Source organism: Kogia breviceps, chromosome 12 (assembly GCF_026419965.1).
Source record: "Kogia breviceps isolate mKogBre1 chromosome 12, mKogBre1 haplotype 1, whole genome shotgun sequence".
NCBI lineage: Eukaryota > Metazoa > Chordata > Mammalia > Artiodactyla > Physeteridae > Kogia > Kogia breviceps.
Window position 1 is genome coordinate 94827908 of NC_081321.1, and position 26938 is coordinate 94854845.

General features: G+C 38.5%; 1 protein-coding gene and 1 non-coding gene across 11 annotated transcripts in view; both read left to right on the forward strand.

The window, feature by feature from the left end:
* Positions 1-26938, forward strand: part of TNRC6B (trinucleotide repeat containing adaptor 6B) — a 259882-nt gene that overhangs the window by 19913 nt on the left and 213031 nt on the right. For 3 of the 10 annotated variants that reach the window (XR_009338497.2, XM_059081023.2, XM_059081029.2), the window contains exon 1: positions 12447-12788. The exons of 4 other annotated variants lie outside the window; for them this stretch is intronic. Coding sequence is in view for 4 of the 6 variants with exons in the window: in XM_059081023.2 (XP_058937006.1) it covers positions 12762-12788 (27 nt within the window). In the remaining 2 variants the exon portion in view is untranslated. Of the gene's footprint in view, positions 1-9285; positions 9380-12446; positions 12789-26938 lie in introns of those variants that run through there. 3 more of the 10 variants (XM_059081030.2, XM_059081034.2, XM_059081026.2) reach the window with 2 other exon arrangements.
* Positions 24615-24687, forward strand: TRNAV-CAC (transfer RNA valine (anticodon CAC)). The gene has a single exon. It is a non-coding gene; the product is annotated as a tRNA-Val (tRNA).

The window sequence follows — 26938 nt, forward strand, 5'->3', positions numbered from 1 at the left end:
GCTGGAGAGGGTGTGGAGAAAAGGGAACCCTCTTGCACTGTTGGTAGGGATGTAAATTGATACAGCCACTATGGAGAACAGAATGGAGGTTCCTTAAAAAACTAAAAATAGGGCTTCCCTGGTGGCGCAGTGGTTGAGAATCCGCCTGCCGATGCAGGAGACACGGGTTCGTGCCCTGGTCCGGGAGGATCCCACATGCCGCGGAGCGGCTGGGCCCGTGAGCCATGGCCGCTAGGCCTGCGCATCCGGAGCCTGTGCTCCGCAACGGGAGGGGCCACAACAGTGAGAGGCCCGCATACCGCAAAAAAAAAAAAAAAAAAAAAAAAAAACAAACAAACAAAAAAAAAAACTAAAAATAGAATTACCATATGATCCAGCAATCCCACTACTGGGCATATACCCAGAGAAAACCATAATTCAAAAAGACACATGAGAGCTTCCCTGGTGGCACAGTGCTTAAAAATCTGCCTGCCAATGCAGGGGACACAGGTTTGATCCCTGGTCCAGGATGATCCCACATGCCATGGAGTAGCTAAGCCCGTGAGCCACAAATACTGAGCCCATGTGCCACAACTACTGAAGCCTGCGTGCCTAGAGCCTGTGCTCCGCAATAAGAGAAGTCACAACAATGAGAAGCCCTTACACCGCAACGAGGAGTAGCCCCGCTCACCGCAGCTAGAGAAAGCCCCCCCCACAGCAACGAAGACCCAATATAGCCAAAAATAAATAAAAAACAAAAAACAAAAGACACATGCACCCGAATGTTCATTGCAGCACTATTTACAATAGCCAGGTCATGGAAGCAACCTAAGTGTCCATCAACAGATGAATGGATAAAGAAGATGTGGCACATATATACAATGGCGTATTACTCAGCCATGAAAAGAAACGAAATTGAGTTATTTGTAGTGAGGTGGATGGACCTAGAGTCTGTCATAGAGTGAAGTAAGTCAGAAAGAGAAAAACAAATACCATATGCTAACACATATATATGTAATCTAAAAAAAAATGGTTATGAAGAACCTAGGGCAGGACACGAATAAAGACGCAGATGTAAAGAATGGACTTGAGGACACAGGGAGGGGGAAGGGTAAGCTGGGACGAAGTGAGAGAGTGGCATGGAGTTACATATACTACCAAATGTAAAATAGAAAGCTAGTGGGAAGCAGCTGCATAACGCAGGGAGCTCAGCTTGGTGCTTTGTTACCACCTAGAGGGGTGGGATAGGGAGGGTGAGAGGGAGATGCAAGAGGGAGGAGATATGGGGATATATGTATATGTATAGATGATTCACTTTGTTATACAGCAGAAACTAACACACCATTGTAAAGCAACTATACTCCAATAAAGATGTTAAGAAAAAGGGGGTGGTTTACTGCTTTCATGTCCACCAGTTGTGAAATGAGGTTCCTGTTTGGCTGCATTGTTTCTAGCATTTGCTAGTTCTGTATGTGAGAGAGTGTCGGGGAGGGAGGGAGGGAGGATTGGCGTATAGTTTTTTAAAAAAATTAAATTTTATTTCACTTAGATACCAGAGTTTAAAATATAGTACTGTACTTATGTTTATTAAAATGTTCATTCTACCCGTTTTTCATGTGAAATCTTCTAAGTTACTCTTTATTGTAATTAATGATAGGTTCTTAGTAGTCTTATGTCTTAGTTCTTGCTTTACTCTGGCTTTATAGTTTTCTTTCTATAATAGAGACCTTTGAGTTTTGCAAGCTTTGTTATATATTTGTCATTTAGTCATATATTATAAGAGAATTGATACATAACTGGACTGAAATATATAATTTTCCTTACTTGTACATGTTCTATTCCTTGACTTTTATTTTGTATTCTATTCCTTGGTAACTACTTGGATTCTGTGACTTCTTTTTGATTTTTATTCTTTTAATTTTTTAAATCGGTGCTTGTTAACTTTAAAAATCTATGTTCCTCTTTGATACATTTTAAAAAAATCTTATGCTCTTTGTTTTTGGGTTTTTTTTAAACATAAAAAGAAAAATCAAAACATATTGACAGAGGTCTGCTTTTTTAACTTTACTATCTTTACCCCATTCTGATACCACACTCCTGTCAAAGGGTGATTTTGATGTTGCCTTCAGAGAGAGGTTGACTTAATGTTGAAGTGGTATAAACTATTCTAACTAATAATGTAGTTATAGCATTATAGACATTCAGAGTAGAATATTTTATTTTATTTTATTATTATTATTTTTTTGGTATGCGGGCCTCTCACTGTTGTGGCCTCTCCCGTTGCGGAGCGCAGGCTCCAGACGCGCAGGCTCAGTGGCCATGGCTCACGGGCCCAGCCGCTCCACGGCATGTGGGATCTTCCCGGACCGGGGCACGAACCCGTGTCCCCTGCATCGGCAGGCGGATTCTCAACCACTGCGCCACCAGGGAAGCCCCAGAGTAGAATATTTTAATAGTGATAAGTTTTAATTAAACATTAATTAGTTCAAATTAATTTATAGGAATATTTTTAGAAAGAGATATATATTTTGATAGAGATGGACAGGACTATTTTAATAAAAACCCATTTTTAGGTTCATAGTGCCTTACTGGAAACTCTAAGGGCCAGCTGTATCTTAGAATTCAGAATTTTTTTTTTTTTGGAAAGCTTATAAGATACATTTACTGTATACATGTAACGCCCCTGCAGAGTCAGGGGTAGCACTTCACAGTCAAATACATTAATATTTCAGTGGCCAAAGCTATGACTATTCTTACTTTAGTGGGTAGACTATAAATAGTCTCATGTCAGTTCAGGTCAGATTTTGCTGCCAGTTAAATTCAGATCAACTTTTGCTACCAATGAATTATAGAAAATTTTTGATTCTCAGAAGTTTTTGTGGATTTTGAAATTGTGGCTAAGGGATTATGGACCTGTATTCACTTTCTTAGCTCTAATATTTGGTTACTTTTGTTACCTTCAGAAAATGAAACCTGCTTTCGTTTTTTTCTTCTACAGGATATGAGATTAAATCTGTTCTCTCCAGGCCAGTTAATAGAAATTAGGACACCTCTTCACAAAGCTTGATACCTTAGGCAGCTGTCACTGTCACATGACACTTCCTCCACTTCACTGGCTTTATGTTGAGAATCTCATCGTTCTCGTCTCCATTCTCCTTTCGGAGTGCTTTGTGGTAATAAATAGTAAGGAAAAGAGATTTAAAATGTGCAGTACTTCACGTAATACATATCCTGTCTCACACACAGAAAGGTTTCAGAAGGAACAGCATGTTCTCTGAGGTCCAACCTTTCCTACTATCAGCTAATGTGGTAGCTTAAAAAAATAAATCTTTCTGGGGGGCTTCCCTGGTGGCGCAGTGGTTGAGAGCCCGCCTGCTGATGTGGGGGATGCGGGTTCGTGCCCCGGTCCGGGAGGATCCCACATGCTGCGGAGCGCTGAGCCTGCACGTCTGGAGCCTGCGCGTCCAGAGCGTGTGCTCCGCAACGGGAGAGGCCACAGCAGTAAGAGGCCCGCGTACTGAAAATAAATAAATAAAAAAAATAAATAAATCTTTCTGAAAGGAATACATGCTTACAGTAAAACAAAAATCCAAATGGTACAGAAGGATAAATTAAAAGTAGACGCTTTCCCCTGCCCTACAGCACCCTTCACCCAATCAGCTTTTAACCATTTGTTTTGTACCTCTTCTAGGGGTTTGGATCCTTTTTAAATTTTTTTTTTTTTTTTTTTTAGTTCACACTTTCCAGGGGATGGTTTGGGGAATTCTGATTAGGTATTATAACCCAGCTTGGACTGATTTTGTGTTCATTGTATGTTAAACTATGGAGTGACCTTTTCGGTTCTAGTTGACCTGTATAAATTTTATTTCTAGAGCTATTTGTTCAAACTGCATAGTTTTGAAATGTTAGACACATGTTTTGAATATTAATTGTTCCAAATTGCAAATGTCTGAGTATTATCCACACATAGGAGTAAAAATTCAATGACTTATTGATTTGCTTAGCAAAAGATAATTTTTTTAAAAGTCAAAAAGCATGCATATATTTGAAGGTGTGCACTTTTAAGGAACACTTATGTTTAAGAAGTAGGGTGTTGGCTCATCGGCCAAGTCAGTTGTTCTCAAGATAAAGCATATGGGCAGTGAGATGCAGATGGTCTTAACAATTATTACCAAGAACATTACTGAAATTGTTTATGTTCTTAAATCCATGATAAATATAAGAGCACAATACATCTAAACATGGATGTCCTTCTGGGGAAAGTGTCAGTTTTTGTTTTATATGGAATCCAGATTGTTCTACTGTTTAGTTCAACAAACATTTATTGAGTACTAACCATGTCAAAAATTGGCCTTATAGTAATGAGATAAAAGTTGCTGGGACATTCCAGGGGACTGTCCAGAGATTGTTAGAAAAAAAATTGAGAACTACTTTTCCCAAGTCATGATGAGGCTGTTAGATGTATACCCTTGTAGATGAGGACGTACCTAATAAGTACTGGCTGAAATTCAACTTAAGGTCCTTCAGTTTGAAGTTGCTTGGTGCAGATCCCTAAGGGGTACTTCCCTCATCCTACCCATCCCCCCCCTGCTGCCTCACGCTCACATACACACAGGCTCTGGGTTTTTTCCAGTTTTTGTGCTTGGCACCATATATATGGGACAGGAGAAAAAAAAACAGTCATTGGTGTTCTAGTTTGCTTGTTTGCCACTTTAGAGCCTCAGACTCCTTGTTTTTGCCAAGTACATATAGATTGCTCTTTTTGTTAAGGTCAGGGACTCTCAGTTTTTGTCCTCTTTTGGTGGAGCTTTGCTAGGATTCAACACTCTGCATTGAACAGGAGCTACTGTGATGTGGCTGTGAATTGTGGGAGCCAGACTAGAGATTTCTAAGTACTTTTTGGCAAAGCTTTGGCTCATGGAGTGTAAGTTGCCACTTTCCTTTTAGTGTGATTTTGGAGGGAATGGGAACTGGGGTCTGTGACATTTACAAGAGCCTCTAGTCCTCAATTGAAGGAAAAAATGTTGATTGATGAAGGGAAATGACTATAAAATGTAGCAGAAATAAAACTATTAAGTAGGACTAACATAAAATAATAAGCAAAAGTTTGCTATAAAGTCAGGCAAAGAAAATAGTCTCAAATTGTAAAAAGCCAATTAGCAGATTAAAGAATAAAAAAAGTCAAATTTAAAAATAGAGCTGATTATTTTAAGCAGTTAAGTAGAGCTTAGAAGAGTAATTGAATTGCCCTCTCTGATAGGAAATAAGTCAAGCTAATAATTTAAGAGTAAATAAAGGATATAAACATGGAGAAACTTTAGAGTATATGAAACCAGTACATTTAAAAATGGTACCGTATTTGTTATTATGAATTTCAAAAAAGGTATAAAGATATATTAGGAGTATGCTTTGTAGCTAATGCAGATTCTAAATTTTATGTGCATAATTAAGCTATTTGGATTTTCTGTTTTTGTCTTGTGTTTTGGTAATTTATGTATTTCAAGTAATTGCCTGTTTCATCAGCATTGTTTAGGTATTGCCATAAAGCTGTTCATAACATTCTTTTATTATTATTTTAATGCCTGTAGGATTTGTAGTAATGTCCCTTCCTTTATTTCTGATATTAGTAATTTGTGTTTTTTTTCTTTTATTCTTTAGCTGCAAGTTTAACAATTTTATTGATCTTTTCAAAGAAGTAGCTTTTGAATTTCATAGATTTTCTCTATTGTTTTCCTGGGGTTTTTGTTGTTATTATTCTTGTGGTTGTTGATTTTCAGTCTTTATTATTTCATATTACTTGTTTTAGATTTAATTGGCTCTTCTTCTAGCTTCTTAGGGATGGAAACTGGTCATTGATTTCAAACCTTTCTTGTTTTCTAGTAGAAGCACTTAACACTATAAATTTCCCTCCTAGCACTACTTAGCTATATACCATAACTATATCTCACACATTTTTATATATCATTTTCAAAATATTTTGTAATGTGCTTTGTGATACGTATTTGACCCATGTGTTACATATAAATTTGTTTCTTACTTTCAACATATTTCTGGATTTTTTTGTTACTAATTTCTGATTAAAAATTATATCGTGGTCACAGAACACATATTATATGATTTCAGTCCTTTGAGATCTGTTGAGACTTGTGATAGTCTTCTTTAGTGAATGTTCCATGTGTATCTGAAAAAAGTACGTGTTCTACTGTCCTTGGGTGTAGTATGCTATTAATGTCAGTTAAGTCAAGTTGGTTGATAGTGTTGTTCAGTCTTATATATCCTTACTGATTTTCTTTCTGCTTATTATATTGATTTCTGAGAGGAGTGTTGAAATATTCACCTGTAATTATGGATTTTTCTATTTCCCCTTTCAGTTCTGTTCATTTTTACTTCATGTATTTTGAACCTCTGTAATTAGGTATATACACATTTAGGATTGCTATGTCTTCTTGGTGAATTGAGCCCTTTATAATTTAAAATGTCTCTTTTATCTCTGGTAATATTTCTTGTCTTCAAGTCTACATTATGTAATATTAATATCTTCACTACAGCTTTCTTATGACTAGTGTTTGCATGGTATATCTTTTTCCATCCTTTAATTTTTAACCTATCTTTGTCCTTTTTTAAAAATGAGTTTCTTTTAGATAGCACATAGGTCTTGTGTTTTGTTTTGTTTTGTTTTTAAATCCAATCTTACCATCTTTGCTTTTTAATTGAAGTGTTTAGATCGTTTACATTTATGTCATTTTCAAAATGGTTGGATTAAGTCTGTCATTTTGCCTCTTTTCCTGGTTATTACTTTTTTACTATTTTATTTCTTCTGTTGGATTATTAACTTTAAATCTTTATTTTTATTGTCATTGCTCTAGAGTTTAAAATATGCATCTTTAACTAATACTATCTGCCTTAAAATAACATGGCACTTCATTGTGTAAAAACTTTATGAAGTACACTTTTATTTTCCTCTTATATCTTTAGGCTATTGTTATCATACCTTTTATTCCTCCATATGTTATTAACCCCACAATTCATTGTTAACCATTTTTGCTTTTAGTGAAATTTAAAAAATCTGAAAAAAGAAAAGTCTTTTACATTTACCCACATATTTGCCAATTCCAGTGCCCTTCATTCTTTTGTTTAAATCTGAGGTCTCATTTGTATTAATTTTTTTTAGCCTGGAAGGCTTCAGCATTTCTTGTAGAAAAGATCTGATGGCAATGAATTCTGTCCTCTTTTGTTTGTTGAAAAATCTCTATTGCTCCTTCATTTTTGAAGGCTATTTTTGCTGACTATCTAATTTTAGATGGCCAGTTTCTATCTTTCTGTACCTGAAGATGCTGTTTTGTCATCTTGTATTATTTCTAATAGGAAGTCAGGTGTCATTCTTAGCTTTGTTCACCTGTGTGTAATTTGCCTTTTTTCTCTGACTGCTTTATAAGATTTTCTCTCACTGGTTTTCAGCAATTTGATGATGACACTGTGTCCTGGGATGCTTTTCGTGGGATTCTTAGATCTCTGGGCTTAGAAATTTCAACAAATTAGGGAAAGTTTTAGCCATTATTTCTTATTTTTTCTTCCTCGCCCCACATACTTTTTCGGTCTGAAATTGCACATAAGTTAGATTACTTGATATTGTCCTACAGGTCACTGGGGCTTTGCTCATTTTTTTTAGGTAATAAATCTTCTTTTCTGTTGTGTCTGTTGTGCTCTTCGGCTTATCCAGTGAATTTTTCTTTTCGTCTCTAGAAGTTGTGTTTGATTTTTTTCATCTTTTATTTCTTATTTTGTTGCTGCTTTTCTTTAAGTTCTTGAACACATCTATAGTAACTTAAAATCCTTACCTGCTAGTTCTATCATTTTGGTCATTTCTGAGTCTGTTTCTGTTAACTGATATTTTTTCTCCCAGTTATGGGTCACATTTTCCTTCCTCTTTGCATGTATAGTAATTTTTGGATGCTGTATGTTGTGAATGTTACATCAGTTGTTATCTTGATTTTGTTGTCTTTCTTAAAAGAGAGTTAAGTTTTATTTTGGCAAGCAGTTAAGTCACTTGTGGGTCAGATCAGTCTTTCTGGGTTAGTTTTTAATCTCTTAGGGTGGATCTAGCACAGCGGTCCCCAGCCTTTTTTGGCACTGGGGACTGGTTTCGTGGAAGATGATTTTTCCACAGATGGGGGTGGGGAGGAGGGATGGTTCAGGCAGTAATGCAAGTGATGGGGAGTGGTGGGGAGCAGCAGATGATGCTTCCCTTGCTCGCTCGCTCGCTTGCTCACTCGCCGCTCACCTCCTGCTGTGTGGCCTGGTTACTAACATGCCGTGGACCTGTACCGGTCTGTGGCCTGGGGGTTGGGGACCCCTGATCTAGAGTTGCCTTTATTTTAGGCTTCCGAGTTTAGCCCTCTACTAAGGGTCTCTGCTGCATGCTTGGAGTATTCATTGATGTTTCTCCACTCTGGCTGATTGAAACCCAGATGTCTCCCATCCGGGTATCAATTCTGGGTCTTGTTCAGTTTTAAGCTCCTTAATTGTTGGGTTTCCTCTAATAGTTTGTCTTTGCCTGGCCTTATAGAATTTCACATTCAGCCGAAAACTCAAGGAGACCCAGTCATTTAGCCCACTGTGCTCTGCTTGCATTCTTTCTCCCATTGCCACAGTCTGGAAAGTGCCTCCAAGCAGAAAACGAGAGCCTTCATAGGACTCACTTCTTTGGTTCCCTTCCATCAGATATCACAGTGCTAACTGTTGTTCAATGACAGAAACAGTTGTTTCATATATTTTGCCCAATTTTCTAGTTGTTTTTAATGGGAGGGCAGGTATGGTACTAATTGCTTAATTATGGCCTGAAGCAGAAGTTGAGAGATACCGTTTTTTATCTTCAATTTATAGATAAGAAACTCAGGGCCCAGACATACTTAAGGAATTCTTCCTACTGCACTCCTTTAACCAGATGGACAGTCTTTATGTTTGCCTCTCTAAAGCCATATAACTCACCAGCAGCCACGTTGAGCCCTGTCTGCTCTAGACCTGGGGTTTGGCCAACTTTTTCTGTAAAGGTCAAATAGTCAATATTTTAGGCTTTCTGGGTCACATAAGATCTATGTCACATATTCTCCTTTGTTTTCTTTTACAACCTTTTAAAAATGTAAAAGGTTAAAAAAAGAGCTAGTGGGTCATGCAAAACCAGGCCATGGCAGGATTTGACCTGTGGGTCAGTTTACTGTCCCCACTCTAGACAGTCCCTTAATACCTTGGACTTTCCTAGTCCCCCTTACCTATGAAATCTCATATATTCTCTATCCCATTCCCTAGGGAATAACAACAAGATTTATTCAGCTTTTGGTTTGGGGCAAGCATATTCATCATTATTTCAATTTTCAAATGAAGAAACTATGGCATAGAGAGGGTAAGTTCTGGGCACACAGGTAAGTGGCAGAATAGAGACTTACTTAGACTTAAATCTGTCTGATTTTAAACACTCCCCTCCTAACCCCCATCTATAACATTTGAAGCTATGTGCTGTACTGCCTCTAGGACTGACAGAATAGCTAATTTAGCTTATAAAAATGTATGCTAAGATATTAGTCGTTAATAATGGCATAAGGTTTTTCTCATTTATGAGAATTACAGAATCATGGCTCTTCATGGTTGGAAGAAACACTAACGATATCAAGTCCAGACTCTTGCCGAACTTAGAATCCCTTCAACAGCATCCTTGTCAGTCATGCTACTTGCATTTAAATGCCTTATTGCCTCTGTGGGCAGCCATGAGTTTTTGTCTTGCCTTCTGGAATAACCCAGAACAAGCCTGTTCTCCACATGAAAGTTTCTCCATATGCCCTTCCTTTCAGTATGAACCAGATTTTTTTCAGTCTATCCATGGTGTTATAAATATGATGTTCACACAATAGAAAGGAATGGGCTACTGATATGCACAGCAACATGGCAGAATCTCAAAAACATGCAGAGATGAAAGAAACAAATAAGGTCCATACAATAGGATTCCATTTATATGAAACTCTGACAAAGACAAATCTTCAGTGACAGAAGGGAAGTCATTGGCTCCTTTGGGCTAGATGTGGGGTGAGGGGGATTGGCCGGGGTGAAGCACAGGGAACTTTGAGGGGTGATGGAAGTGCTCTATATCTTGATGGTGGTGGCGGCACATGGGTGTATAAACTCATCAGATTTCATCAAAATGTATACTTAAGAGGGTACATTTCAGTGTGGACATATCTTAACAAATTTGATTTAAAAAAACCAGAGTTCTCAGAAATGAGCATGGTGCTGTAGCTGTTGTTTCACCAGTACAGAATATGATAGAACTATTACTTCTCTCCATCTGGATACTTTGCATCCTATTAATAATTTACCTAGTTTAAGGAACTCCTTTATATTGTTGGCGTACATTAAGATCATACCTCACTAAAACCTTTCATATGTTTTATTATCAACTCAGGTATAACTCTTCGTGCCTACTTTTATAATTGATTCTTAAAATGCATTCTCTGTACTCTCAGAGCACTCTGTTCCTGAACAGCACTGTGATAATAGCATTTACCTCATTCTGCTGTACTTTTTCTATTTCAGTATCTGCCTCTCTGACTAGACAGTGAGCTCCCCCTGCAGAGCCATAGTCCCTTTTGTATCTCTGGATCCTAGTATAATAACTGGGTGTAACAGGCACTCAGTATATGTTGTTTGTTTGAATACTAATGAATGAAGGAAAACACTCACTCTTCAGAACCCATCTCTCAGATATATCTCCTCCAACAAGTATTTTTTGATTTTCTACTCCTCAAAGCTAGGTTAGATGTTTCTCCTGGCTACATCACTAACCCTGTGCATATCCATCACAATATATATTATTGTGTTTTTCATATTTCAAGGATATTCACTGTACTATTATTTATAGCAGTAGAAAATGGGAAATAACTTAGCTATCCAACAACAGGGAAATGGTTAATTATGATTCATTATCAGTGGAATCTATACTGTCATTAAAATAATATTTTTAAAGACTTTTTAAAAACATGGGAAAATGTTTCTGATAAAATGGTAAGAGAAGAGAAGATGCAAAAGGCTATACAGATTCTTAGGTTTAAGAAATGTAAAATTATGTGTGTACACAGATGGAAAAAAAGACCAGTAGGTTATAGATGGTAGGAGTGTTTATCATTTCATAAGGGAATTATCAGATATTTTATTCTTTCTTTTTCTTCATCTTTTTTTTAAACTTTCTAGAAAATATGTTACTGTAACCAGGATAAAAAGCTATTAAGAATATAATTTAGAGGAGAGGGAGACATGACAGCTAAGTGTAATGAGGGACAGAAAAAGGACATTAGTGCAGAAACTGGGGAAATCAGATTAAAGTCTGTAGTTAATGTATTGTAGCATTGTGAATTTTCTAGTTGTGTATCAGTGTTAACATTAGGGAAAGCTGTGTGAAAGTGATATGAGAACTCTACACTATCTTTGCAACTCTTCTGCAAGTCTAAAATTATATCAAAAAGTAAAAAAATACAATCGAGTATTAATAGGATTATAAATTTCTTGAGGACAGAGAATGGGTCTTGTTCACCATGGCATACCTTGGGCTGAATCAGGCGTAAGTAGATGCTTATTAAATATTGGGTTGGCCAAGAAGTTTGTTCAGTTTTTTCCATAAGATGGCTCTAGTAGTGCTTAGTTGTCTTTTAACTTCATTCGAAACAATTTGGTTAGATTGTATTGTGACAGCTGTCATATCAGCGTACATTAAAAAAAAAAAAAACCAAACATCAAAATTGGTGAATTTTTGTGTAGCCATTTTAATATTGAAGATGGAAGAAAAAAGCAACATTTTCTGCATATTATGTTTTACTATTTCAAGGAAGGTAAAAATATGACTGAAACACAAAAAAAGGATTTGTGCAGTGTATGGAGAAGGTGCTGTGACTGATCAAATGTGTCAAAAGTGGTTTGCGAAGTTTCGTGCTGGAGAGTTCTCGTTGGATGATGCTCCACAGTCGGGTAGACCAGTTGAAGTTGATAGCGAAAAGATTGAGACATTAATTGAGAATAGTCAACGTTATACCATGGGGGAGATAGCTGACATACTCAAAATATCCAAATCAAGCGTTAAAAAGTCATTTGCACCAGCTTGGTTATGTTAATCGCTTGGATGTTTGGGTTCCACATAAGTTGAGCGAAAGAAACCTTGACCGTATTTCCACATGCGATTCTCTACTTAAACGTAACAAAAACGTTCTGTTTTTGAAGCAAACTGTGATGGGCGATGAAAAGTGGATACTGTACAATAATGTGGAACAGAAGAGGTCGTGGGGCAAGCGAAATGAACCACCAACAACCACACGAAAGGCCGGTCTTCATCCAAAGAAGGTGATGTTGTGTATATGGTGGGATTGGAAGGAAGTCCTCTATAATGAGCTCCTTCCAGAAAGCCAAACGATTAATTCCAACAAGTATTGCTCCCAGTTAGACCAACTGAAAGCAGCACTCCATGAAAAGCGTCCGGAATTAGTCAACAGAAAACGCATAATCTTCCATCAGGATAACACAAATCTCATATTTCTTTGATGACCAGGCAAAAACTGTTACAGCTTGGCTGGGAAGCTCTGATTCATCCACCGTATTCACCAGACTTTGCGCCTTCAGATTTCCATTTATTTCAGTCTTTAAAAAATTCTCTTAATGGAAAAAAATTCAATTCCCTGGAAGACTATAAAAGGTACCTGGAACAGTTCTTTGCTCAAAAAGATTAAAAGTTTTGGGAAGATGGAATTATGAAGTTTCTTGAAAAATGGCAGAAGGTAAGTGGAACAAAACGGTGAATCTGTTGTTCAATAAAGTTCTTGGGAAAATGAAAAATGTGTCTTTCATTTTTACTTAAAAACCGAAGGAACTTTTTGGCCAACCCACTATTTACTAAATGAACGGATTGAGGTGAAATTGTATATTTTCTCAGTTTCTGCTGTTCCAATTATTTTGACTCAAGTTTCAACCTCTTACTGTGACATTGCATTTCTAAGTTGTCATCACCCATTCGTGCAATAAATTTTTGTTCAGTATTTATGATGTTTAGTATTATATATAATGTACTAAGCCCCCAAAGCACTCAAAGATAGTCCCCTGGCACCTGTGAGGTAATGAGGAGGTCAGATGTATACAGATATTTATAACAAAGGGTGGCTGTGATAAGCACTATGTGAGGAGTGCCAAACAAAATATCATGAAGGTGGAAAGAAACTAGGGAGCCCATCCATTTGGGAGATTACTTACTGAAGAAATGCGTATTCGAAGAAGTGAAATTTTGCATTTGTGGTGGTGACATCCTACCACCACATATCAAGAAGAGAGGCGAATACCTTTATCTTCAGAATGTGGTCTTTGATTGAGATATTTGGGAAGAGGAAACCCTTTCATTGACTTGAGTCATACTGGGAGAACCAGCCCTTCCCTTTCTGCTTGTTCCTGAAGGCCAAGGGTCAGGAGAGGAAAGGAGTGGAAAGGAGTGGAAAGGAGAGGTGGAAGAACCAAGAGGAGTGGAGTAGCCTTCTCCCCAGGACTCTATTACATCCTTGATGTGTATTTAGAAGCATGAAGAGTTGTGGACTCCTGGTTTTTATATATGAATCTATATTGTGTAGTTCTAGTGGTTATTATAACAAAGATTGGTGGGATATTTTGTAGCATTCCTATAGATTTATATGTGTTCACCATCCCCCAAGTATTCACTGGGCGGTTTATACAGGAAGCTGATCCCATTCAGTTCCCACCGCGGGCTCCTGTGGGAGAGGAGTCTAGGATTACCGTCATTGTCAGTCTCCAGGTGATTGGATTGCGTTTCAGAGAAGTTAAATAACTAAATGAATAGTTTGGTACCACACAGCTACTATGTGGCAATTTCTAGAACCCGTGTCTTCCGACTCCAAATTAAGTGCTCTTCCCAGTGTTCCTACTAGTTACTCAGACATTTTGCTGAACATACATACATAGTTTTTGAGAGTTAAGTGAAATACTAAACAGTTTCAGTTGCTGACCTTATTGAACCCAGTCAAGAGGTTAGGTCAAGGAAATAAATTCCTTTCCAACAGGAAGCTAAGCCACTCCTTTTATACCACTTATATGCTAGAGACTTTCTATTCCAGTCTGTTAAGAGAGTAACAGTCTGCTAACCTTTGCCCTGTATACCTTTTCTTAGAATAACCATTAGAAATTTTCATTTTTGAAAATACTGTGATTCAGTATCTGGCATTTGCCAGGCTGGAAGAGGTCTTCATTGCTTTTACTTATTTTTTTTTTTTCCGGTACGCGGGCCTCTCACTGTTGTGGCCTCTCCCGTTGTGGAGCACAGGCTCAGCGGCCGTGGCTCACGGGCCCAGCCGCTCTGCGGCATGTGGGATCCTCCCGGACCGGGGCACGAACCCGTGTCCCCTGCATCGGCAGGCAGACTCTCAACCACTGCGCCACCAGGGAAGCCCTGCTTTTACTTTGTATGATGGGAGTTGAACATAAATAGCTTAAAAAAAGGAATATTTTTATTACACAAATATTTATTGTAGACAAATTCAGAAAATACACATTGCCTGTTATCACTGTAATCCCACTACACTGAGATAACCACTGTCTACATTTTGGTGATGAGTTTCATATATACTTTTTTCACAAAGTGAGTAATACAATATGTGTTGCATTGAGATCTGCTCTGTCCATTCAATATGTATTATGAACATCTTTCCATGTCAATAAATAGACTTCATTTTTGATGGCTGTATTCTATTATATGGATATGTAATAATTTCCCATACCGATTCTAGCTTATTCCCAATTTATAATTATTATCGACACCATTGTAATGTGTTTGTACATCTGGCTTTGCACATATGCATAGTTAATTAGCTAAATTTCTATAAGGACAATTGCTGGGTCACAAGGTATATGTGGCTTTTTTTAATGCTTTAAAAAGACACTTTGGAGCTTGCCTGGTGGCGCAGTGGTTGAGAGTCCGCCTGCCGATGCAAGGGAAACGGGTTCGTGTCCCGGTCCGGGAGGATCCCACATGCCGCGGAGTGGCTGGGCCCGTGAGCCATGGCCACTGAGCCTGCGCGTCCGGAGCCCATGCTGCGCAACGGGAGAGACCACAACAGTGAGAGGCCCGCGTACCGCAAAAACAAACTAACAAAAATTATTTGCAGATTAACCCCCTGCATTGTTCAAGGGTCAAGTGTAGTAAGGGGAAACTTCTTTCATGAAGTGTCCATACTACTTTACTACTTGAAGACTTTTCATTAAAGGACTTTTCCAGTCTCTTAATGAAGTTATTTATGATTAATCACTGATTAACTGTTATTGAAAATCAGTGTGTTCCTTTTAAATGAAAACTTTTATCAAAGGAAGATCTCTCTTTTAAGCCTCTCCCTCAGCCTAGAAGCTCTGGTATGTTTCTAGGGAGCTTTTGCAAAGCTCCCCAGGTGGTTCTGACTGCTTTGGACCAGTGCTTCTGGTCTTTTGCAACAGAGTGAACTTGATAACCTTCATTGGGGTAAGGAAGCCACATTAGTCGGCGACCAGAACAAAGTTCCTTTGAAGTTTCCTGTTTTAATTGAGAAATGTGTATAGAATTTATATTCTATTCCATAAAATATTATTTTGTTTTAAAAAGAATTTTATGGTTTTATTATTTATATTTAATCCCAAATCTAAATGAATTTTATTTTCTTATATATGAAGGAAGGGGTTTACGTGATTTTTTTTTCAAATGGATAACCAGTTGTCTCCATGGCATTTATTAAATGATTTATCCTTTCTCCACTGATCTGGAATGCCATTTTTATTATACACCACATTCCAATATACATGTACATAGGTCTGTTTCTTTGTTCTATTTGGGAATATATTCCTCTGTGAGGATCATGCTGTTTTAGTAACTGTGGCTTTGAAGCATTTTTGTTAGGCAGTTATTTAATCCTGTAATAATAAGCAATGACATTGAAGATCATATCTGTACCCCAGCTGCCAACCTCATCTCTTGCCACTTACCTGTAATATACTCCTTCCATCTCTGGCTGTTTACTTCCCCAAGTGTTCCTTGCTTTATCAGATGGCCATGCCTTTGTGCAAGTCATTCCCTTTGCCTGCCCTCTTCTCCTAACGTGGTTAATTTGTTTTTCAAGATCCATAATAGGTTCATCCATCTCCTGTAATTCATTGTACTCAGTCTAAAATAATAAAACAGAAGAATCCTTCAAAGTGTCCTGGGTATTCAGTGCTCCTTTAAGTGCCTGCATGCTTTTTCTTACATACTGCTTCCTCACACTGCATTACCTGGCAATTTCCTGCTTAAACTTTCAGGCTCTGCTCAGGGGTCACCTCTGGAGGAGCCTTTTTACCCTATCATCAGAGTTCCCTGCTTTCTTCCATCTTGCCTTGTGCATGTCTCTATTGTAAGATTTTTCATAGTGCTCTATACGATAGTGTATATATCTGGAAGTAGTGCTGTTTAGTAGCTTGGTTTTATTTTTTTATTTATTTTTAAAATTTATTTATTTATTTATTGGCTACATTGGGTGTTCATTGCTGTACGCGGGCTTTCTCTAGTTGCGGCAAGCAAGGGCTACTCTTGGTTGTGGTGCCAGGGCTTCTCTTTGCAGTGGCTTCTCGCGGAGCACAGGCTTTAGGTGCGTGGGCGTCAGTAGTTGTGGCATGCAGGATCAGTAGTTGTGGTGCGCAGGCTCTAGAGCGCAGGCTCAGTAGTTGCGGTGCACGGGCTTAGTTGCTCCGCGGCATGTGGGATCTTCCCGGACCAGGGCTCAACCTGGTCTTAACCACTTCTTAACTACTGTGCCACCAGGGAAGTCCCAGTAGCTTGGTTTTAGAATTAAATAGCCTAAGTTCTAAACCTGACTTTACCACTTTCCAGTTTTGAAACCTGCTATCAGTTATTTAACCTTCATAAGCCTCAGTTTCCTTAGGTGTAATTTGGGGATAATAATAGTCCCTTCCTTATAGGGTTGTTTTAGGACTGGATGAGAGAATAATTCTGAAATGCTTACCCCGTATTCAGAACATAGGTGGCCCTGAATAAATACTACTTATTATTATATCTGTCTCCACTACTCTTTAAGACTGTCTCTTATTTACCTCTGAAACCCAATATTTAGCCCAGAACCTGGCAGGGAGTAGACTGATGAATAAATTACCAGCTCAAAACTCTCCCCTCCTGTTTCACTCTTCTCAGTGGCACTGTCGTTGCCTTTAGAGTCATCTTTAACTTTCCTTCTCATTTAAAACAAGAAATTTGTTGCGTATTTATCATGATCCAGGCACTGTGTAAGGCCCTGGGTGAAAAAGAGAAAAAGATACTGTCTCTATCCATCAGAGCTTACAGTATAATAGGGGAAGTAGTTTAAAAATGAAACAAAAATACTAGAATCTGTAGGCTCATTTTACCATTTGCTCTACCTTTGTTTATGGTTGTAAATTTTCAAAATAAGTTTTAAAGTAAATACATGAATATGTGTAATTATTAAATGTTATGTGCTTTGAAGAGTAAAGTGTTCTGGGGAGTTTATATTTAAAGTTGAGACTGGAGATTGAGAAGGAGCCAGCTAGAGGAGAGGGTGTTTGATGAGGAAGTAACATGTACCGTGTCATAGGAGAGCAAGTCTTAGCATAGTCAAGAAATTGAAAGGTCAGTGCGTATTAGAGCAGGGAAGAATGGAGAGAGCTGATGATAGTGAGCAGATAAGCAGAGTCCATATCACTTGGGATTTTGAAGACCAAGAGGAGGAGTTCAGATTTTATTCGTGTTAACAGTGTGATGCTGTTGAAGACCTGTAAGTACGGAATAAGCCGACCTAATTTACTGTTTTTCTAAATGCGTCTGTCAAAAAGATTGGAGGAAAACATAACCATACAAAATCTACGGGATGCAGCAAAAGCAGTTCTTACAGGGAAGTTCATAGCAATACAGGCCTTTTTCAAAAACAAGAAAAATCTCAAATAAACAACCTAACCTACCACCTAAAAGAATCAGAAAAAGAAAAACAAAAAAGATTGGAAGGAGACAAGGATGGGAGCAGAGATGCCAGTTGAAGCTACTGCAGTAGGCAAGAGATGATAATAGCAAGAGAGAAGGAGAAAAAGGAACACATTTGAGAAATATTTTCAAAATAGACTCAGTGGGACTTGTTGGTGGATCAGAAGTGGGAGAGGAGGGAGAGATAGGAATAAAGATTATGGCTTGAGAGCTGTATATTGTGTTATTTATTGAAATTTACTAAAACAGATGTTTTGGGAGGAAAGTAAGCAGTCAAAATTGATTATGTTAAGTTTGAGATGCTTTAAGGAGTCCAAGTGGAAATGTCAAGTAAGTAATTGAATATGGGAGAACTAAAGTTCCAAAGGAAGTTCCATGCTGCAGATATAAATTTGTAAGTTTTTACTGTAAGGATAATAATTAAAGCCATGGGAATGGATGATGCCATTTAAGGAGAGAATAAAGGAAAGGGGGCTTGGTATTAAATTCTGAATTACTTAACATTTAGAGAATAGGTCAGAGGAGGATGAAGATGAGAAGTAAGAGGAGTCAAATACAAAGAAGGAAAACCAGGGACCTGAGATGCCACAGAAGCCCTGTATCCCCAGCCAATGCCTAGAACAGTGCCTGACCAGGGCTAGTGTTCAGTAATCATTGGTTGAATGAAATCAAGAGATTATTTTGAGAAGGAGGGAAAGATTAACAGAATTTAGTGCTGCTGAGAGACCTAGTAGGATGCAGGCATAAACTATTCATTGGATTGGTGGGATAGATATTGCTTGTGATGGAGGCAGAAGTCATATTGGAATGGATTGAACAGAACATGAATGGGAGGTGAGAAAGTGCAGATAGTATTTGTTTACTTAACCACTTTAACAAAATTTGGCTGTGAAAAGAGTAGAGAAATGGAGTTGTACCTGAAGGGGAGTATGGGATCAAAGAAGAATTTTTGTTTGTTTCTTTAGAGGGGACATACTAGAGCTTAAATGTATTATATAGGTGAGAATGATCCAGGAAAGAGTGAGTGACAGTTGGAGGAAAAAGAGGAGATAATTATAAGATTGGAGTTTACGAGTAGGGAAGAAGGGAGGTGATCAGGAGCGTAAGCAGAGGGACTGTTCTTCAGTAGGAGGAGGAGGGTCATGTCTGTTGAAACGGAGGAAAGAAGGGAAAGCGCACACAGTTTCACATAGGTTTATACAACCGGTCATGAGAAGATGACAAATTTCTAGTTTTAGGCTTGTTTAGGTTCTCAATGGAGAATCAAGACATTAGCTGAAAGGGATGGGGGGAGGGCTGTAAAGGAGGGAAAAATGGGTAAGAAAGAGCTTTGTTGGAGAGGAGAGGAATTAGAAATCGAGTTTACTAGTGAATGTAGTAGGATTACCAGCTAAGATTGAGTGCCCATTTAGTGACTTTGAATTTATGGTGAAAGTAGTCTTCCTAGTTGAATGTTTTTTTCATCAATATTCTTGGTATGGAGAAGGCAGTTTCTTGAGTTCTGGAATTATGGAGTTTGAAAGAAAGAGACCTTGGAAGAGGATTGAGGGTTCTTGCAAGGGAGTGATTATAATTTTTAACTATGAAATCTAAGCTAGATAAAGAGAACAAGTTGGGAGAGGGAAGGTGGGGAAGGTCTTATGGCAACTGAAAAGTCATTTTCATGGGGCACTTGAGCAAGCGAACTAGGATCAAATAGTGGATTGAGTTTGGTGTGACAGTGGGAGGATGTGGCTGAGGCAGAGGGAGGGAGAAGGACCTGGAGCTGAGCAGTTTACAGAACTGGGAGGCAAGGTGTTTGCCTGGGTTACCCATTTGGATGCTGAGGTTATGTTGAAGGTGATGACTAAGTGTGCTGCAGAGTTTAACACTGAGACAGATGTGCTAAAATATCAGAGTGATAAGTGTTCTGCAAATAATTAAAATTGGACTCTGGGATAGACAGCTTCTTCAGACTGGGTGGCCAGGGAAGGCCTCTCTGACCAGGTGAATTCTATGGTCAAATCTGACTGATCAGATGATGAGTGGAGAGAATACTTCTGGCGGAGGGAACAACTAGTACAAAGGCTCTAAACTGGATGCAAACCCCTGACTTTTGAGGAACAGAAGGGAAGCCAGTAAAGCTGGAGCTTATTCCACCAAGCAAGGGTGAAATGAAATGAAATGAAATGAAGAGGTTGGAGTGAGTAGGAGGGTGAAGGGTTTTGAAACTCACAGTCCGGAGCTTATGTGCGCTAACATGGTAGCCAGCCTCCAAGATGGCCCGGATGATCCTCTTGAGCTCATGCCTTTGTGTAATCCTCTCTCACATTGCATAGGGCTAGCCTGTGTAACCAGTGAGATACTGAAGCAGTGATGGTGTGTGATTGCCAGTGCTAGGTCGTAAGAGACACTGCAGTTTCTACTTTGCTCTCTTAGACCATTCATCCGAGGGAAGGCAGCCTGCCGTATTGGAAGGACATGTAAATAGCCTGTGGGAAGGTTCTCACTGAGAGGAACTGAGGCCTCAAGCTAACAGACACCATGTAAGGGAGCCATTGTGTAAGGGGCTCCTCCAGCCCCAGATAGACTTTCAGGTGTCTACAGCCTCTCATGTGTATTTCATTCGTAATTATTCTGGTGTATGTGTCTAAAAGCTAAAAACTCATTAAAAAAAAAAACAAGCATAAGCATAATGCAGTTATCTTATCTAAAAAAATTAATAATTCCTTAATATCACATCAAAAAGCAGTATTCAGATTTCCCCTGATTTTGTAAATTTGATTTGTTTGCATCAGGATCCAAACAAGGACCAAAGTACCATTTGGTTAATGTTTCCTAAGTCTTTTTTTATCTGTAGGGTTCCCTCTCTTCTTCCCCACAATTTATCTAAAAATTAACTCGATCATGTGTCCAGTAGCTTCTCACCCTCTGGATTTTGCTAATTGCATCCCCATGGTGTGTTTAACATGTTGCTCTAGTATTTCATGTAAACTGGTAGTTATATCTAGAGTCTTGTTCTAGTTCAGGTTCTGTTTATTTGGCAAGAATACTTTATGGGAGGTGGTGTTTACTTCTATTAGGAGGCATAATAAGCAGTTGTCTCGTCTTACTGTGATGTTAACAGGTATTAAAGATCAGTGCCTCGCTATGTTATTCTATGTTGCAAAATGGTGATATTCTAACTCTGTCATTTGTCTTCATTAATTAGCTGGAGAAACTTTTCCATATCACCTCTGTGGTTAATCTGAGGTCCACTTCATTCAGGAAAAGCAGGAAAAATGCTTGATTCTTTCCCTTTACTTACCACTTTTCAGAATAGTAAGTTGGTTCCCTAGCATCATCCAATCAAAGGAGACCAATGAGTTTGTTTAAAAATAGTATCATGAACTCATGGATTTTTAACATATTTGATATATGTGAAACCGTTGCAGTGATTATTTTTATTGATGCTTCAGATTGTCCCATTTTTAACTAGTGGGAGGAGGCTCCTCAAGTGAACTTCTGAAGGCTTTTTATAGATAGCATCCTTGCTTTTTGATGTGTAAGATGTCTGGGACTTATCTTGTATGTTTTCTGTCCCAGTGTGAATCAGTTGTTTCTTTGAGGAGCTCTGGTTCCTTTCAGTGGTAAAGGCTGTATGTGAATTTTGGGTGCTTGATCATGTATATCACACTTCTTTAATAGATGCTAGTCAGAATGTATAAAGAGTTCAAAAAAGGTCTTCTTTCACTTTGAGTTCAAATGGATAGAAATGCTATTTTTCTTAATCTAAGAAATATGGAATGTTATTGTTTGCAGGAAAATGAAGGCTTTAGATTAAAAAAAAATTAAGTTTTAACTTCTCTTTTAAATTGTGTGTCCTTCTTCTACCATACTTTATTCATTATGTCCAGTGAAGAGAAATGCTAATAAGCTTTTTCTGGCTACATAAAATGAGGTAGTGTTTAAAGATTATCATTATAGCTTTTGGTTTATGTATTTCTTAAGTCTCTTTTTATCTCTAGATTCCCCCTCCCACAGACACATTTCTCCCACAGACACATGTCTTCTTGGCATTTTTAGGAGGGTATAGTATTTTATTTTGAAATTTTTTGCTTTATCATAATACTCTTGGCTTATGCTACATCACTAGTGAAAAAAGCAGTTTTTGTGACAGGCATAAGGAAGCCTTGTTTCTGGATATTTTGATAATTAAAACTCATTATATATAGAGAGGGAAATGAATTCTACAATTTGAATGATTATATATTTAAATTATAAATCAAGTTAGTGGAGAATGAAATACTGCCCCCCTTATGAGAAGACTCTGGAATACAGATTTTTTTCCCCATATTTAACAATGTGATCCTTCCCTTTTCCCCAGTATTCAGGATCTAGTTCATCAGTTTTATATATGATGCATTAGACTTTTCATTCACTCATTCATTCATTCATTCATACATTCTGCAAATACTCATTGAGCACCTACTCGACACCAGACATGGTACTAGGAACTGGGAATGAAGAAATAAGCAAAGCAGGGAATTCCCTGGCAGTCCAGTGGTTAGGACTCGGTTCTTTCACTGCGGTGGCCTGAGTTCAGTCCCTGGTTGGGGAACTAAGATCCCACAAGCCCTGTGGCACAGCCAAAAATAAAGAAGAAAGAAAGAAGCAAAGCACTTGCTGACCATCACAGAACTTTTTATCTTGTGGGAGAAAGACGGTCAAGCAGTCACATTACTACATATGTAGTATGTAGTAATACCAAACCCTGATAATTGCCTTCTAGGAAAATACAGGGAGCTGTAAGAGTGATACACAAGGGGATCTGTCTCAGTCTGGGAGGTTAGGAAAGGCCTCTCTGAGAAAGTAACGTTTAAGCAAAGACTGGACGGAAAAGTAGGAGTTGGCCAGATGATCATTTGGAGCAAGAGCCTTCATGTAAAGGGACTAACATGTGGAGGTACTAAGGGAAGAAAGAGCTTGAACCCTTGGAGGAACTGAGGAAGGCTGGTTTGCTAGAGACAGAGAGGAAGGCAGGGTGGTAGGAGAGAAGCTGGAGATGTAGGCAGGCCTGGGTCTTGCAGGGTATTGTCGGCCTCATTCTTCCCTAGAGAGCCAGAAGTCCAGCCACTTAACCATTGGTGACCCAGACTCTAAGGACCAGGCAGGCCTCCACATAACATTAACCGGGACCCATTGGTCCTTCTCCTGGGAGAGTATGAGGAATCTCTGAGTTCAGCTTCTCTCCCCCTACTTCTTTTTTTTTTTTTTTTTTTCTGTACGTGGGCCTCTCACTGTTGTGGCCTCTCCCGCAGTGGAGCACAGGCTCCGGACGCGCAGGCCCAGCGGCCATGGCTCACGGGCCCAGCCGCTCTGTGGCATGTGGGATCCTCCTGCACTGGGGCACAAACCCGCGTCCCCTGCATCGGCAGGCGGACTCTCAACCGCTGTGCCACCAGGGAAGCCCTCTCCCCCTACTTCTTGAGGGTCCTTTCTTTTTTCTTTCTTTTATTTTAATTGAAGTATAGTTGATTTACAATGTGTGTTAGTTTCTGGTGTATAGCAAAGTGATTCAGTTATATATATATATATATATATATATATATAATATCTATATATATTGTCTTTCAGATTCTTTTCCATTATGGTTTATTACAAGATACTAAGATATTGAATATAGTCCCTGTGTAATACAGTAGGACCTCATTGTTTATTTTATATATAGTAGTTTGTATCTGCTAATCCCAAACTCCTAATTTATCCCTCCCTCCTCTGTTTCCCCTTTGATAACCACAAGTTTGTCTTCTATGTCTGTGAGTCTATTTCTGTTTTGTAAATAAGTTTATTTGTATAATTTTTTAGATTGCACATGTAAGTGATATTTGTCTTTCTCTGTCTGACTTACTTCACAACGTATGATAATCTCTAGGTCCATCCATGCTACTGCAAATGACATTATTTCATTCTTTTTTATGGCTGAGTAATATTCCATTGTATATACGTACCACAACTTCTTTATCCATTCATCTGTCGATGGACACTTAGGTTGCTTCCATGTCTTGGCTTTTGTAAATAATGCTGCTATGAACATTGGAATGCATGTATCTTTTCGAGGGTCCTTTCTTTTTGTTTTTGTTTTTGTTTTTTGTGGTACGCGGGCCTCTCACTGTTGTGGCCTCTCCCGTTGCGGAGCACAGGCTCCGGATGTGCAGGCTCAGTGGCCATGGCTCACGGGCCCAGCCGCTCCGTGGCATGTGGGATCTTCTCAGACCGGGGCACGAACCTGTGTCCTCTGCATCGGCAGGCGGATTCTCAGCCACTGCACCACCAGGGAAGTCCGAGGGTCCTTTCTTAATAAGGTATGAGTTTAAAAATTATTCCTGCCCACTTTGTACCTAAGAGTGAAAGAGATTTTATTATAAACAGAATTATTTTGGACTGATCTTCAGAAACCTTTCCTCCAAGGATGTACTTATATACAGTTGTACCTTTCAAATTTTTTCATGTCTCATCTGATCCTCACAGCAAGTGTATAAGGTAGATATTTATTATTTTTCTCATAATATATAAAAGGTACTGAACTCTGAAAAATTAGACAGTGCGCAAGGTCAACTTAACAAGTAGTACAAGGACTTCCCTGGTGGTCCAGTGGCTAAGACTCTGCACTCACAATGCAGGGGGCCCAGGTTCAATCCCTGGTCAGGGAACTAGATCCCACATGTTGTAACTAAGAGTTCACAAGCTGCAACTAAAAGATCTCACATGCCGCAGCTAAAGATCCCACATGCCACAATGAAGACCCCGCACGTGGCAACGGAGATCCCGTGTGCCACAACTAAGACCTGGGGCAGCCAAATAAATAAATAATTTTTTAAAAAACAACAAAAAAAACAAGTAGTAGTATAATAAACTGTAACTGGATACTGTGTCTTCTAACTACAAAACCAGTGGTCTTTGTGCTCTGTTCCTCCATTTGCTTTGAACACGAGGGCTTCTAGCATATTTTGATGTTAATATTTGCATTTTATGTTTTTTTAAATTGAAGAATAAATCATAAAACTTAAGAGAGGAAGGAAGGGAAATAAGGTAGAGGGGACAGGCATAGGAGCAAGACTGCCTTGAGTATAGTGTATTTGTAGACTTGACTTTGTGCAATTACTTAAATAGTATAAGGCAAAGTTAATTTTCTTTAAAAAAGCAATCCTTGAAAATTGAAAATAACTAGAAACAAAGAACCTAAAGTTTAAAACTCAGTAATTTGAACGTTATATCCTTAATGGTATATACCCTAAGGACAAAAAAAGAACTGCAAAAAACAACAGCAGAACAACAAAACCCTTCAAGTGTACCCATATATAATTGGCGATGGTATCAGTATTGTCATTCAGAGATTGTTGTGTGTGTATTGTCAGATAAAGTAAATGAGTACTCGTGATATTTTATCATTTCCAGTGTTGTTGAGACTCAGATTCTCAACATAGGTGAAAGGAGATACAGATATAAAATAAAAGAAGTTAATTAAAAACCTGTTAACTTGGTTTTTAAAAAAATAGGCTTATTTTTCTAGAGCAGTTTTAGGTTCACAGTAAAAATGAGCACAAAATACAGAGTTCCCATATACCTCCTTCCCCACACTCAACCCCTAGTTTCCCCTGCTATCAACATCCTGCACCAGAGTGGTACACTTGTTACCTTTGAAGAACCTGCAGTGACACATCATTGTCACCCAAAATCTACAAAGTTTACATTAGAATTCATTCTTGGTGCTGTACATTCTGTGGGTTTTAACAAATGCTTAATGACATGTGTCCACCATTACAGTATCATACAGAGTAGTTCTCACTGCTCTAAAAATCCTCTGTGCTCCCCCTATTCATCCCTCCCTCCAACCAAGAACCCCTGGCAACCTCTGATCTTATTTCTACCTCCATAGTTTTCCCTTTTCCAGAATGTCGTAGAGTTGGAATCATACAGTGTGTAGCCTGTTCAGATTGGCTTCTTTCACTTAGTAATAGGTATTTAAGTTTCCTCCATGTCTTTTCATGGCTTGATAGCTCATTTCTTTTTAGTGCTGAATAATCAATTTTCAGTTCATCAGTTCATTTACTGAGGCACATCTTGCTTGCTTCCAAGTGTTGGCAATTATGAATAAAGCTGCTGTAAACGTCAGTGTGCAGGTGTTTGTGTGGATATAAGGTTTCAGTTCCTTTGGGTAAATATCAAGGAGTGTAATTGCTGGATCATAAGACTGTAGTTTTGTAAGAAACCACCAAGCCATCTTCCAGAGTGGCTGCACTATGTACTGCATTCCCACCAGCCATGTTGAGCATTCCTGTTGCTCCGTATCCTTGTCAGCATTTGGTGTTGTCACTGTTTTAATGTTTGGCCATTCTAATCAATGTGCAGTGGTATCTCGTTGTTTAATTCATGATTCCCTAACGACATACAATGTTGAGCGTCTTTTCATATGCTTATTTGCCATCTGTGTGTCTTCTTAGGTGATGTGTCTTGTTCAGGTCTTTTGACTATTTTTTAATTGGGTTGTTCATTTTCTTATTGTTTTAAGTGTTCTTTGTATCTTGTAGGTGACAGTCCTTTATCAGATATGTCTTTTGCAAATACGTCTTTCACATTCAGAGGCTTGTCTTCTCATTCTCTTGATTAAGTTGATTTTGAATTGGAAGTTTTTGTAAGAACTCTTGATATATTTTTTCTTAAAAAACAAACAAACAAAAAAACTACCTGCTACCTTATTCCACTGAAAAGCCCTAGAAACAGTGATCAACCCAGTAGCCGTATGTAACCCTAGTGCACAAATTACAGTCTCGAAATACTAATTCTCACAAAAAGAAGCAGGATTCCTTGGATAGCTTATCCAGTTCTGCGGTAGGAATTATACAAGATAAAGCTAAACCTAGAATTTCTTGTTATACCATATTACAAGGAGGTCATCAAAGA